This window comes from Rattus norvegicus, chromosome 5 (assembly GCF_021556685.1).
Source record: "Rattus norvegicus strain SHRSP/BbbUtx chromosome 5, alternate assembly SHRSP_T2T, whole genome shotgun sequence".
In the NCBI taxonomy this organism is placed as follows: Eukaryota; Metazoa; Chordata; class Mammalia; order Rodentia; family Muridae; genus Rattus; species Rattus norvegicus.
In genome coordinates, this window is record NC_141538.1 from 83,121,346 (window position 1) to 83,135,336 (window position 13,991).

General features: G+C 43.8%; 1 protein-coding gene and 1 long non-coding RNA gene across 15 annotated transcripts in view; one reads left to right on the forward strand and one right to left on the reverse strand.

The window, feature by feature from the left end:
- The window catches only part of LOC148005849 (uncharacterized), an 85,716-nt gene extending 74,046 nt beyond the window's left edge, over positions 1-11,670 (forward strand). Inside the window, exon 3 of the long non-coding RNA XR_015620943.1 lies at positions 10,144-11,670. This is a non-coding gene — a long non-coding RNA (uncharacterized LOC148005849). The remainder of the gene's footprint in view (positions 1-10,143) is intronic.
- Positions 1-13,991, reverse strand: part of Tnc (tenascin C) — an 84,882-nt gene that overhangs the window by 49,599 nt on the left and 21,292 nt on the right. For all 14 annotated transcript variants that reach the window (XM_087660097.1, XM_087660096.1, XM_087660095.1 and 11 more), the window contains 6 exon segments: positions 10,184-10,765; positions 7,603-9,012; positions 5,611-5,874; positions 4,650-4,765; positions 3,805-3,961; positions 163-432 (listed from right to left, as the gene is read on the reverse strand). In XM_087660097.1, coding sequence (XP_087516223.1) covers positions 163-432; positions 3,805-3,961; positions 4,650-4,765; positions 5,611-5,874; positions 7,603-9,012; positions 10,184-10,640 — 2,674 coding nt within the window. In that variant the 5' untranslated portion in view covers positions 10,641-10,765.

Genomic DNA, 13,991 nt, shown 5'->3' on the forward strand with positions numbered 1-13,991 from the left:
TTTTCTTTAAACAAGTCACCAATTACTATCTAAAATGAATATGCAGAGTTGGAAAGGCCCTTGACCATCTTTGGTGTTAAAGGAGCCTGGAAGACTCATGCATGGAGTGGGACAGAACTGGTACTCTGTCTTTTTCTCACTTGACAGTAAGGCATGCCTCACCTGTGATGAAGGTCTCCTTGGCAGGGTTGCTTGCCATGTCCACTCTGCGGGAGATGAGGGACACCTCATACTCCGTGTCAGGTTTCAGGTTCCCGATGGAGTACTGGTTGTCTTCATGTGTGAGGTCGATGGTGGTCCGGTCTCCAGGCACATCCTTGATGCCATAGGAGAGCTCAATGCTATCAATTTCAGCCAAGGGCTTGGACCAGGTGATCAGTGCTGTAGTGTCTGTGATGTCTCTCACCTCAATTTGGCTGGGGGCATCCAGGCCTGTGACCAACAAAAAGAAGAGAAAAGGGTCAAGGCCAGCAGAAGGGATCAGCCTCAAAGTAGTTTTTGACAAAAGAGGTAAGACTAGAGTCATTTCTGTTTCAAGCACACTGCTTGTTTTGTTTTCATTCTGGGAGTCCCTGTGTCATCCTGTTAAACTCACTTCCTGCCCCATACACCTGGATTTCACACTTCCTTACCTCCTGGTCGGTACAAGCCTATTCCTTTGCTTCATCTACTGAGATTTCCCTTCTCCTCTAAGCCTTTCATGTCAAACAGGTACATACATCCTCCTCCCTGTAGCTGCTGCTGCCCTGAGAGAGTTTTGTGACAGAACACTTGTCTCATGATCTTGTCACAGATGTTTTTATAGTTTGTTTGTGAAGGCTAGGGAGATTCCATGACAGGCTTCAAATTGTCAGTTAAGCTAAGAATTGGGCAAGTCTGGGCAAGCCTGGGCAAGTAATTTACTAAGAGGAAACAAACAAACAAACAAACACCAACCAACCAACCAAACAAACAAACAAAAAAAAACCCCACAGACTCCACTCTTCATGCCCCATAATGGTTCTGGAATGCCTAGAGATAGAGTGAGATAAAGCTCATCTTTCCCAGAAGTCCACTGTGTTTTAAATTGAGCCTGCAAGCTAACTTGGTTGTCTCTCTATTCTGGTAATGGGAGACCCCAGCATGCTGGACTTCTGCAGAATAAAACACTCTTTGCTTTACATACTGTTTGGGTCTGGGTGTCATTCTTTGGCAAGTCATGAACCTTTACAGGTTACAATGGGTCATTTATTCATTCATCTATTCACAAAATAAATGTTTGGCCTTCAAGTTCCTCAGGTCATCCTGAACATTTAATATGTTTTTATCTTTAAAAGTCTATGCCTTCAGCATCTGTCCAGTAAGTGCTTTTAAAGGGAAGTAGCTGGGATTCGTGCAGAGTATGGAAAAAGGACCATTTTTTTTTCGGATAGATTGTGGGATGCTTCGTGGTCCATTTTTAAAGTCTAAGTGGTTATGTATCAGTTTGTATTTAATGAATCCACGAAATACATCATGAAAATGATGCTATTTCCTGAACAGTGACACTGCCTTACATTCTCACAGCCATAAAGCCACTTAAACTGCCAAGGAGGTTGGGGTGTGGTCAGGGATACTGGTAGCCCCGACTTTGCATTCCTTGAATGGTAAAGACTGACATTACTCTCTCTACTGATCACATCCCATGGTATTGTGTCATCTGTGCCTTGGCTTAAGACAACTTGGTGAGAAAGATGCTATGGACCCAGTTTCCCAAACGTTGGAACCAAGCCTTAAAGAAGTAGGATATTCCAAAGTTGTAGAGAATGGCAAAGAAGGGATTTAAACCCAGGACTACCACACCCTTTCACCATCATAGAATGATGAATCTTGTCATCATTTAAGTGTCTAGAATGAGCACAATAAACCTTGATGAGGTGCCAGAGAGGAGGAATCAAACATGTTTTGCACCAAAAAGCTAAGGTCCTTGGATTCTGCAAAAATTCTCAGAAATAGTCACAAAAGGAACAGCAAAGCGTGCATCCATCAATGTTGGTATTTACACACTATGGCCCTTCAGAGGCTGGGTGTTTATCTCTTAATAAGCAGAATACAAAGAGGCCAAGCCTCAAGTAATTTGAATAAAAGAGCAAAGAGCAAGTAAAGAAATGTCATTTTCTCTTCAGTGTGCTTTGCCTACAGTGAATAAGCATTTCCTTGATCTTTTCTCTGCATTACTGGTGATCTAATGATTTTTCCTGTCAGTACCTGCCTCACACCTACCACAGAGTGCTGTTGTCAGGATGATGGAAAACATTTGCTTATGAAGGAGACAGTCCTACGTACTGGCCCTAAGCTATGCAAACTGTGCAAGCATCTAAGTGCAAGATGTTCCTTCTTGTCATGTGTCAATAGATCCAACTTTCCCAGCAAGCCCCTGCCAGCAAGAGTTGACTTCTTAAAGAGCCGGCACATCTGTTCTCTTGAAGAAAATAAGACATTTCTCTACTAAAGGCCAATGTAGAATCACTTGCTCCAATTCTACAGTATCTTGTTTTGTAAAAATATTTGATGTTAGGACAATTCTAAGTTCAGTTATATCCCACAGAATTCGCTAGCTTATTAAATCCTACTCTACCCTGAGAATTGCTAAGGATATTAGTGTCAAGTGAAAGGTGTATGAGTATGTCTGTTTGTGTTTGAAAGTGTGTATGAGACTTTGTTGAGTGTGTGTGGGTTTTTGAAAGTTGTATGTGTTTGTGTGTGGGTGTGTGTGGCTGGAACAGCATGTGTGAGTGTGTACGTGAGCATGCATTTATATGTGAGTATACATTTATGTGTGCATGTATGAGAGTGTGTGTTTGGATATATGTATATGTGCAAAAGGTTGTGTGTGAGTGTATGTATATGTGAGTGTATCTGTAGGTCAGAGGTCAACCTTAGGCATCATTCTTGGACTGCCCACATTACTCCTTGAGCCCGGGTCTCTGGCTAGCCTTGACCTGGCCAGCAAGCCTTGGGATCCCCTTTTCTCCATTCCTCAGCTGTGCGTAGAGTCATGACCAGGACTGTCTGGACTACATTATGTTAAAGTGACTCAATTTCTCCAAGGCTTATTCATTAGTCTTTACACACAGTACCATGCATATACACCTGGTCTCTGTCATGGGAGACTTGGTGTTAGTATGATATGAGCCGATGTGGTAGATGACTTGTGATAGCTTCCATGATTACTTTTTCTACATCTACCATCCTGAGCATGTGCCTTTGAGAAACTTCAGGGAGGGGACACATCTGTTTCTCTGTCTCTCCCATGGGACCTGGCCTGAGAATTTGCTCCGACAGCAGTGATGGAAATGTCAGTTATGAGTCTACTCAATAGCCATGCCACCAGGCCCAGGCCGATGATGAGGTCCCACAGATAGAAAATCGCCATCGGTTATGCTTTGCTTTCATTTTATTGAGACAGTGTCTCCTTGCATAGCTTATATTATCCTAGAATTCACTACAGAGCCCAGGACTCATGGCCTTGACTCATGCTAATACTTCCGTCTCAGCTTCTAGAGTGCAAGGATTACAGGTGACTTTCTTGACTGGGGCCATTCTAGGCCAAGCAGTCTGTTCACAAAAGAGGCCCAAGTGACCCCAGTCAAGGACAATCCTCACATAGCTGAGCCCAAGTCCAAATCACAAACCTGCAGAATTCTCACTGAAGGCACTGCATATGGACTTTGTATAAGTAAGCAAACTCTCACTGATACAGATGCTGTGTCAGAGGGCGTGCTATAAACCAGACGGTGCAAAGAGACACAATTAGGTCTATCACAGGTGTTGGCTGCTACTCACGAGTTGTGGTCACTTTCTTCAAGCCAGGGCCTCGGGTGTTGTTTTTCACAATGTGAAGAGATATTTCATATTCTTGGCCAGGAGCCAGGCCAGTTTGGCGGTAGGAGGTCTCTGGCCTCCTCAAGCTTTTTGTGATCTCTCCCTCATCTTCTTTGTTCTGTAAGATGGGAACACAGGGCTAAGATTCAGAGGCAGGGATAGCCATGCACCTTCATGCTTCATTTGTGTCTGCTTCTTGTTTGGTTTATCCATTATCTACTTCCCATGTAGCATAGCAGATTGGGAGATTAGATGCTGAGAGTACACAGACAAGAAAGCTGCTTCTTGAGTTTATTTGTTCTTCCTGTAAACACCTATACTTACCCTATCCCTGTCAAATAGAGCCACAAATCAACCCTTCCTTTTGTAAGGCAGCAGTTGACATCAGTTGTGGGTTATCCCGTGCTCTCCCAGATAATTGAGAACAGGGCCTGGGTTACAACCAGAAAACTAATTTACCTAATCTTTGGGTCCTTGGAAGATCCACTCATATTTAAAATGTGCCAGGAAATACTGTATAGGACAGACTGGTTACTATTACCCCAAATAGAGATTTGCATGTTGGTACCTATAGATGACTTAACTTGTGTTTTCTGGACTCTCCTCCCTTAATACTATACTTTTCCACTTATTAATAGCAGGGAAGAATTCGACATCACTTAAATACATAAGTGACCACACAAAGTGATAGTGCCCAGTCTACCATCCAAAGCTAGGGAAACCAAGTGACATAAGAAGTTGCAGGGTCTTCTGATCACCTTGAGAATCCCCTATGTCAAGGATGTCTCCTCTAGGGAGTCCCTTACCATATTTCTGAAAATGATCTCCCACGTTTCAAAAGCGATGTCCAGAGGATCCCACTCTACTTCCACAGATGTCTCCTTGATAGACTTGAATTTTAGGCCTTCAGGTGCAGGCAAGTCTGTAAGGAACAGCACAACAGGACGTAAGGAAGGGCAAGATCCTGGGCAGCCACACAGCTAGCGATACACTAAACCTGTGATGGGCAGCTGTCTTTGAGGCTGGTAACCATATCTGGGGTCTACTTAGAGGCTCTTCTGGCATGCAGTCTGCTGTGAGAAAATATGAAAGCCCCTATTATTACCAATCATATGACTACCTACTTACGATTTCATATGGTTGAACTAACAAAGCAAAGTAGGCATAGGATTTGAATTCAGAAGGACCTAGATCACCATCTAACTCATCACCCATTACACTGTGACTTTGGGCAAGGTTTACACAAAGCCCTGAGATCATTACTTTTCCTGGGAGAAAGTGGTAACTGTGTCTGCCCTTGGGAATGCACCAAGGGCATTGAGTGATACATTCCATGAAGTCTGCTGGCCTAACTCTTGGCATGTAGTGCACACTCAGTAAGGAGAGGCCAATGTTGCTGTTATTAAGCAAGTAAGGGCCAGTTTCTAGTCACAGCTTGCTTTTCAGGCACGAAGGTAATTATACTAAATCTTAAAGGAACAACCTGAAACAGACAGTGAATTCAATAGACTAGAACTCCATACAATGGTGGTAATAGGGTTAAGATCTAATCTAAGACTTCCTAGGTCAAAGCCCAAATCCATCTTTGTTAGCTGTGGGGATTGAGAGGAGATGATGAACTATTTGGTCTCAGTTTCTTTATCTATACATGGGGTTAACAATTGCTTCTGTCTCATTGGGCAAAGTGTGTTAATAAATACTGGGCACTTAAAGTGTGCAGAGTGCTACACAGCTGGTGAGTCTACACAGAGTCCTCTGCCTACTCACAGGTGGCAACTCTGGCACTGACAGGGATGCTCCTCTTGTTCTCCAAGATGGCGAACACACGAATGAAGTACTCCACTCCTGGCTCCAGCTCCCGGATGGTGGTAGATGTCTGGTCCCCAGGCACACGGAACTGCATCTCCAGGCCATCAGCATGGGTGGGTGTGTACATAATGAGGTACTCAGTGACCCGCATCTCATTGTCCCATGCCAGATTTACAGTCTCCTCTGTTACTTCTGTCACAATAAGGTCTTTGGGAGGGGACACTGAGAGGAATAAAAAAGGATATTGGAAGTCAAGAATATACCTGCAGTACCCTATAAGTTTAACTTCCTTGATAATTCTCTTCTACTATTTGCAATAGAGATCTGAAGTTGTCTGTTCTTAAAACACATTGTTCCTAGCCTTCTGGACTCAGTTGGAGCCCTACTATGATTCATCTTTTCTTTCTTTGTGATGTTCGAAGCTAGGGTCCTATGCATACCAAATACAAGTTCTGCCAGTCAAGACTAGAGAGATTACACAGTGGTTAAGAGCACTTTTGCTCTTGCAGAGCACCAGGGATACATTCCCAAGATCCACATGATGACTCACAAGCACCAAAAACTGCAGTTCCGGGGACTCTCATGCCCTCCTTTTACATCTGCTGGTACAGGCTCACAGGTGGTTCCTACACATACATTCAAAGTAAACGCTAATACACATAAAACAAAAATAAATAAGTCTAAGAAGTATTAAAAAAGAGGTCTTTTACTTTCCCTATAACAAAATTCTCTTCCTCTATTTCTTTTTACTTTAAAAAATAATTTCATTAATTCTCTGAGAAAGCCATACAATCGATTTTGATCATCTGACCTAGGCTGATGTTGAATGTTCCTTGTGGCTCAGGCATTGAACTTGATCTTGCCTCAGCCTCTGTAGGAGCTGGGTTTACAGATCTTTGCCACCAGAAGTAGCTTTGCAACCCATTAGTCCATTTCCTTCCGACTGAAGTCCCTGGCCAGTAGTATTGCTTTCGACGCTTTTCCACTTTCTGGAAAAGCTCTGAGTTACACCATGGTACAGAAAAGTGTCATCTCGGCTTGGATCCCTGAGTTAGTCCTATAGGGTTTGTCTAACCAGACTCTCTTGTTCCTTAGATGTGAGTGAGGGCAAAAAGTTTTCCTGCAGTTGCCTATATCAGGTTTAGAGCCCACATCTCTCTGCTAATCTTGCACAATTCAAACACACTAAACACTGGGACTATTTATTTGTTCCTGCCTACCTTCAGAAGATGTTCTTTATCATGACATGAGTGTGAGAAAAATAAAGAGAAGACGCTCCTTGAACATGAATATTTTTGTTCTTTGCTGTGGTTTCATTTAGTCAATGTTTCTTGAATGGATACTATATGCCTCTGCTTTGAATAATTACTAGAAACAGTGTTCTTCTGGGAGATGTTCACAGCCCCTTGGATAAAGCTAGCACCAAAAGACAGCTTAAGGGACAGGTCTAGTTCCCAGGTAACCAGAAACTATTCTTTAGTTGACTGCCTTAATAAGTTCTTCTTATTTAATAGAAATGTCTATTTAGTCCAGTTGAATTATCATTTCCATTCAAATGAAGGAATTTTGTTTGCCGTTGTTTCAAAGCCAGAGTAGAGAAGGAAAGGAAGCTGATACTTAGTAAAGGATAATGAATGGCTGATCCAATAGAGTTGAGATAGATAATATTTAAGTATCAGCTTTGAGTCTTTTGGACAACAGTATCACTTCTCTGAGCTTTTGAATCTAAGTTGCCCAGTACCAAGAGATGGAACATAACTTCTTCATATATGGAGAGAGAGAGAGAGAGAGAGAGAGAGAGAGAGAGAGAGAGAGAGAGAGAATATTTAACAGGAATACACTAGCAGAACACATGAAAAGAATTGGTATATTGATAAATCCAAATATTCTCTGATAGGCATCAGCTGAATACCCATCAGGACCACTTGCTGCCAGCTTGCTGATACTCACCCTCAGAGCAGTCTACCCCTGTGTAGCCTTCATTGCAGATGCAGCGGCCTGCCACACATTGTCCCTGGTTGCTGCAGTCATTGGGACAGGAGCGCTGCCCACAGTCCAGGCCTGTGAAGCCCTCATGGCAGATACATTGGCCGTCCTCACAGCGGCCTTGGCCGTGGCAGTCACTGGGGCACCTTTGCTCTTTGCAGTCTTTGCCGGTGAAGCCCTCGTGGCAGATGCATTGGCCATTCACACAGCGGCCATGGCCGTGGCAGTCACCAGGGCAGGAGAGCTCAGCACAGTCAGAACCAGTGAAACCATCCTCACAAATGCACTGTCCGTCCACACAGCGCCCCCTCTGACTACAGTCCCGGGGACAGCGGCGGTCTCTGCAGTCTTCCCCAGTGTAGTCATCATCACAGATGCACATGCCATTCACACAGCGGCCATGCTGGTGGCAGTCATTGGGACAGCTCATCTCACTACAGTCAAAGCCTTTGAAGCCTTGCTCACATATGCATTTGCCCTGTACACAGTGACCCCGGTTGTGGCAGTCATTGGGGCATCGCCGTTGGCTACAGTCTTCTCCGGTGTAGCCCTCGTCACACACACACTGCCCATTGACACAGCGGCCATGCCCACTGCAGCCATTGGGGCACTGGAGTTCCCCACAGTCAGCCCCTGTGAACCCGTCGTCACACTCACACTGTCCGTTGAGACAGCGGCCATGGTGGTGACAGTCTGCGGGACACCGCTTTTCACTGCAGTCTGCCCCTGCAAAGCCCTCGTTGCAAACACACTGTCCCTCTTCACACTGGCCATGGCCCTGACAGTTGTTGGGGCAGGTGAGCTCACCACAGTCTTCACCTGTGAAACCTTCTTCACAGTAGCAGGTGCCGTTGATGCAGCGACCTCGGTCGAAGCAGTCATTGGGGCAAATGAGCTCGCTGCAGTCTTCGCCCGTGAAGCCCTCATCACAGACGCATTCGTTCTCCACACACCGCCCACGGTTGTTGCAGTTGTTGAAGCAAAGGGGCTCATTGCAGTCTTCACCAGCAAAGCCATCTTTGCACACACACCTGCCATCCACACACATCCCGTGTTCCTCGCTGCACGGCACTGGGCAGACTTCCAGGCCACAGTCAAGGCCGGCATAGCCTTCGAAGCACACACAGACCCCATTCACACACTTGCCCTGGTCATTGCAGTCATTGGGACAGGCTAGCTGGCTGCAGTCTTCCCCAGTGAAACCCTGGTCACAGATACACTGTCCATCAAGGCACTGGCCTCTGAGATTACAGTTTCCAGGGCATTCAGGCTCAGAGCAGTTGGGACCTTTCCAGCCTGGTTCACAGACACAGCCACAACCTTCAGCACTGAAGTTACCCCTGCCGCTGCAGAAGGGCCTGCTGTCCAGACGGCCTGCAGTGAAGAGAACAGGTATTTAGCTGAATTCATGAGAGCAGTTTTTGCTATTCCCATGGAAAAGCCCTGACCCAAATTCAGCTGTATCCTTAGGTATCAACTGGCTGGGGAGAGCAGGAGCTTAGTGGAGAAAATCAGATGGAATTCAGTCGTATTCAAGCCACACTAACATTAAACCCACCATGTCTTCTCACCTACATGTTTCCCCAAGGGAGTTGACAGAGAGAAAACGAATTGATTTATTAATAAAGATAAACTTTCAAAAATTGCCTTAGAAGCCTGAGTCCCACAGTATTCCCTACATACAGTACTCTGGTGCATCCTTGAAATCATCATCATCAGTGCCCTTTCTGGTAGTATTTTCTAAGTGGTGGAAACAGATACTCATTTCTGATTTGAAGCAAGTGCTTCTGTAGTTCTGTGGAACTCAGGGGATAGAGATAATGAACTCCTAAGCAGCAGGATTCCTGGAATAGATGTGCAAGGGCCCAGGGCGTCCTCCAGAGAGAATGAAGTACCCGGGCACATCCAAAGTCTGTGTATGTCCTTCTTTATCATTGAGTCATCCTGTGACATTTGGCCCACTTTTAAAATCTCAGATTTTAGACTCACGGAGAGATGTTAAATCTTACCTTAAAGGGTTGTTGGTAGGATCATATAAGACAGGTACTGTGTCTGGTACATACAGGTGGTTGTATGCACAGCCCTGAACCGACCATCGTCCCATTATCACACTGTGTTCCATCATGTTAGAATCACCCAGGCAGTGGAATTACAGACGTGGTGAGTGACCATGTAGGTGATGGAAATGGAATGTGTATCCTCTGAGAGAGCAAGTGCTCTTACCTGCTGAGCTAACTCTTCAGACCAATAATCTAACAGATATAATTAAGTGAAATAGAGCTTTATGAAGCAGATTTTTCAAATGCTAGAAAATGAGTGTGAGAACTATTATTAGCATGACTTCCTAGAACAGGAGAGAAATGCCTGCACTCTCCACCTTACTTGACCTTCAAACCTCCCCCTTTGTTTTTTAAATGAATACCTTGTCTGTCTAGTTTCCCAGGAAACCAGCATTAAAAATTACTCCTGGATCCCTTTAAGCTCATAATTTTCTCATTTATGCAGAGACGGGGCAACAAACCCTAATGCCTTCTGGGAAGCCTACCTTCTGCAGGTTGGAGGCAACAGCCTGTACCCATGGTGCACTGCTCCCTTAGAGAAGATACCAACATCTCCAGTTCCTCCAGTCTGCTCAGGAGCTCCTTCACATCTGGAGCTGCGGCACAGCCACAGGCCCGACGAGGGATGTTGATGTGGTGTGTGAACACAATCTGATTTTCCCCATCCACTGTATGCTCCTGGAAGCTTCCACTGGACTCTGGTGTGGGGCTCAGGTCTTTCTCTCCACTCGTTGACTCTAGATCCACTGAGCACTGAGAACCCATGGGCAACTTGATGTTGTAGACATGGTTGAACACCACTGGCTGATTCTCCTCTGGCAAGGTCAAGTTCAGCCCACTCTCTCGCTTGTGCCTGATGACTTTCTTGAGGACCCCACCTTCAGGAGTGAGGGCAAACAAAGCTAGGAAGATGCCTGGCAATAGCCAGGTCACGGCCCCCATGGTAGAGGTTGGATTGGCTAGGTGTCTCTAGATCTGTAGGGTGCCTGAACTTCCAGTAGAATTTGGTATTTAGATGTACTTAAAAGAATACAGTTGAACGTCTCCAGTCTTCATGGAAGAAAGATCTATAAATAAAGAAAAAGAATAGTTATTAGGTTCTGTCACTAATGCACACTGTGGAGTGGCTACAATTTGGAATGATTTTTGCCTTCTTGCTCCCTGTGTCTGAAGCTTTCTGGATATTCCTTCATTATATACGGTAGCAAGGACATAAAATGGTCTCTAGAAGAATCTTGCAATTTTGAAGAAATGACATTACTCATTATTCAACTTTTGGAAATGAAAGGAGACAGTAGAAAAAGAAAGGCATGGCAAAACATTAGGGAGTTGTATCTCAGATTCAGATCTGGGCACATGGGTAAGTTACTTATTTTTTCCCCTTATTTCATTTTGTACAATGAAAATCCTTGCCAATGGCAGGGTTGACAGGCTGATATGATGAGATCATTCATTGTCCCTCAGAATTTACTAGCCAGGCCTTCTGAGGGAATTTTTATGGTGATGTGAAGTGTAGCCCCAGGAGATGTTTAATGACTCCTGGCTGTAATTAGTGATTCTTCAAGCTGAAATAAACCTGCTGTTTCTCTGCAGGTGCCTGGGGGGAGGGAACAAAGAACTCAGGGGAAAATGAGGTTTTACTGCTCCTTTCTAGTCACGAGCCTCTTATATAGCATCCATCCTTTGCACCTCAGAGCCCCTTCCCCTTGATTTATCTATCCAGAACATTCCACAGTCTAAGCTTTAGAAGAACTTGACAGGGTACTTCTGAATCAAGTACCCAAATTAAGAGTTGTCCACGGGTTTCTAGTTTCTTCTCAGATTGACCAGTACTGACAGAATTCACACTGAATGTTCTATAGCAACCAAAATTCTGTGGGTGGTGGAAATAGATATAAGACCAAGCATAGACTCTATTGGGACTTAACAACAGAACTAAGGAGAAAAAAAACAATCTTTTCAGGATTTAGGGAATAACAAGAATAAAAAAACAAACAAACAAAAAAAACAGAAAAAAAAACCAAAAAACAAGAATGTAGATGATTTATTTTCTGAGTATAGAGTAAACTGCCTATGGTGTTGAAAAGCAAAGGGATTGTCCAAAAATACCAGTGTGTGGATTATTGGGAAAGAAGCAAGTTAGGATGTGACTTAAATAGTGAAGAGGGTTAGATGAGACAGAATGTGGAAGATGTACCTTGAAGTTCTTTTGATTGTTAAACTGACCTATTCATCAGTCACATTGCCATTTACTTGAGAAATTACTGAGTCATGATTACCTAGCTGAACCCTGGCTCGTTGTTTTAAGACTTACAAAACAATGATTTACATACATATGAGAGTAATAAATACTTGACAGAAAGTTACCTATGGTCTTCTTTCATTAAGATGTACACTTGAGCTGTTGGTTGAGAACCCAAAGGAAGACTTAAGGATAATGTGGGAGGAGGGAAGCTACTTCATCGTGTAGTTAAGAGGTCCACAGGAAAGGAATGATATTTTTGAGGGTTATCATTCACATTTGCTCATGGTGTCTGAGGATTGGGAGTAGTGCTTTGATCATCCACATCTTCTGTATTATAAAACATTTAAGCCCTTCCTGGCTCTGTAACTTGGAAAGTTATTTATCATTTAATCCACAACCCTGGGCTTGTTTATAAAGTAAGGGTCAGAAACAATTTCAAAGATGGCTCAGTCAGTAAAGTACTTGCCATGAAAGCACAAGGACTTGAGTTTGGTCCCTTGAATCCATGTTAAAGGGTGAGCATAGGAGCACATGCTTATAGCTCTCCCATGCTTCTGTGTAATCTGCAAGTTCCAGACTTGCAGACACAGTCTCATAATCCCAATAAAAGAATAACCCACCCCCCCCCAAAAAAAACAAGGTTGATAGCTCTGGAGGAAATTGAAGAAAGACACTTAATGTTGACTACTGACTTCTGCAACACCACTATTACCACTACCACCACCACCCACACAAACACCACACACACACACACACACACACACACACACACACACACACACACGGGGGAATTAAGTATTAGAGGTCTGTACTAGAGCTTCAGAACTTTGTCTGGTACATTATAGGAACTCAATCAACAGGACAAGACATTGTATTGCACTCTCAGGATCACAACCCAGCAAGAGTCTATGACAATAGCATTTTTGTTTGCTTTGACCTTAGTTGAATCCAGTCCCAAATTCGGTGGCAATTTGGACCTGGATCAGAGAAACTGTAGAAGTCAATGGTGTTTGAGAAACTAAGTCTTGTGAAGATCGATCTGCTAGAAAGAGAAATATGTGCTCTAGAGTGGGTGGATCTGGGGAGAAATAGTGACATTAGCGAAACAAAGTATTCTGCTGCATGCGGGTAACTGGCTGGTTTATGTCTCTTCTGAGGGCAGACTTTGGGGAAATGGAAATTAGCTGAGAGATTTCAGTTAGAGAGAGGGGAGACTGAGGTCACAGGGAGTCAAGTTCAGATACTGTTATAATTTTAGAATGTATAATTTTAGAATGAACAATTTAATTTACAAAGACCATAAAAAGTACAGATAAAAGATTATCACTGAGAAAACATATTTTATGTGTGAATGCTTTTGCCTACATGTGTTCTGTATGTATGTCACATGTATGCCTGCTGCCTGTGTGTATATCTGTGTACTACATGTATGCCTGCTGTGTGCGGAGGCCAGAAGAGTGAAACATGCTCCCTAGAACTCAAGTTATAGATGGTTGTGAGCCATCATGTAGGTGCTGGGAATCATATCTGGGTCCTCTGGAAGTGCAGCAAATGCTCTTAACCACGGATTCCTCTCTCCAGTGCCCTGGACTCATATTTATGGGAAGTGACTAGAAAGAAAGGTCTGGAGAATGTGTTCTAGGAAGCTGATGACTTGTGTTCCTTCACTCATAACTGAGGAAGCTAACATGGAGTGTATCAATATTATCATATATCAATCCCAGGGAAGGAGATGTGGGGTCGTCTTCATGTACCCAAGAGAATGAGTGCTATTGCATATGTTCTTTATGGATGACTGGATTGGTGACAAGTTTGGACACTTCAGCACCTTAAGAAGCATGGGATATCTTAAAGGTTATCTTTAGTCACCTCTCCACAGGCTGGAGACTCTTATGAGATAAAGGAGTTGTTCTTTGAATATTTTCCATGGCCGTAACTGGAGAACAAGCAAAACATGATTTTAGTTTTAGACATGTATCCACTTCATCTGGATAGCCTTATGTGGTTGGAGACACACTTCTGAATTAGTTACTTGTGACATCATGATT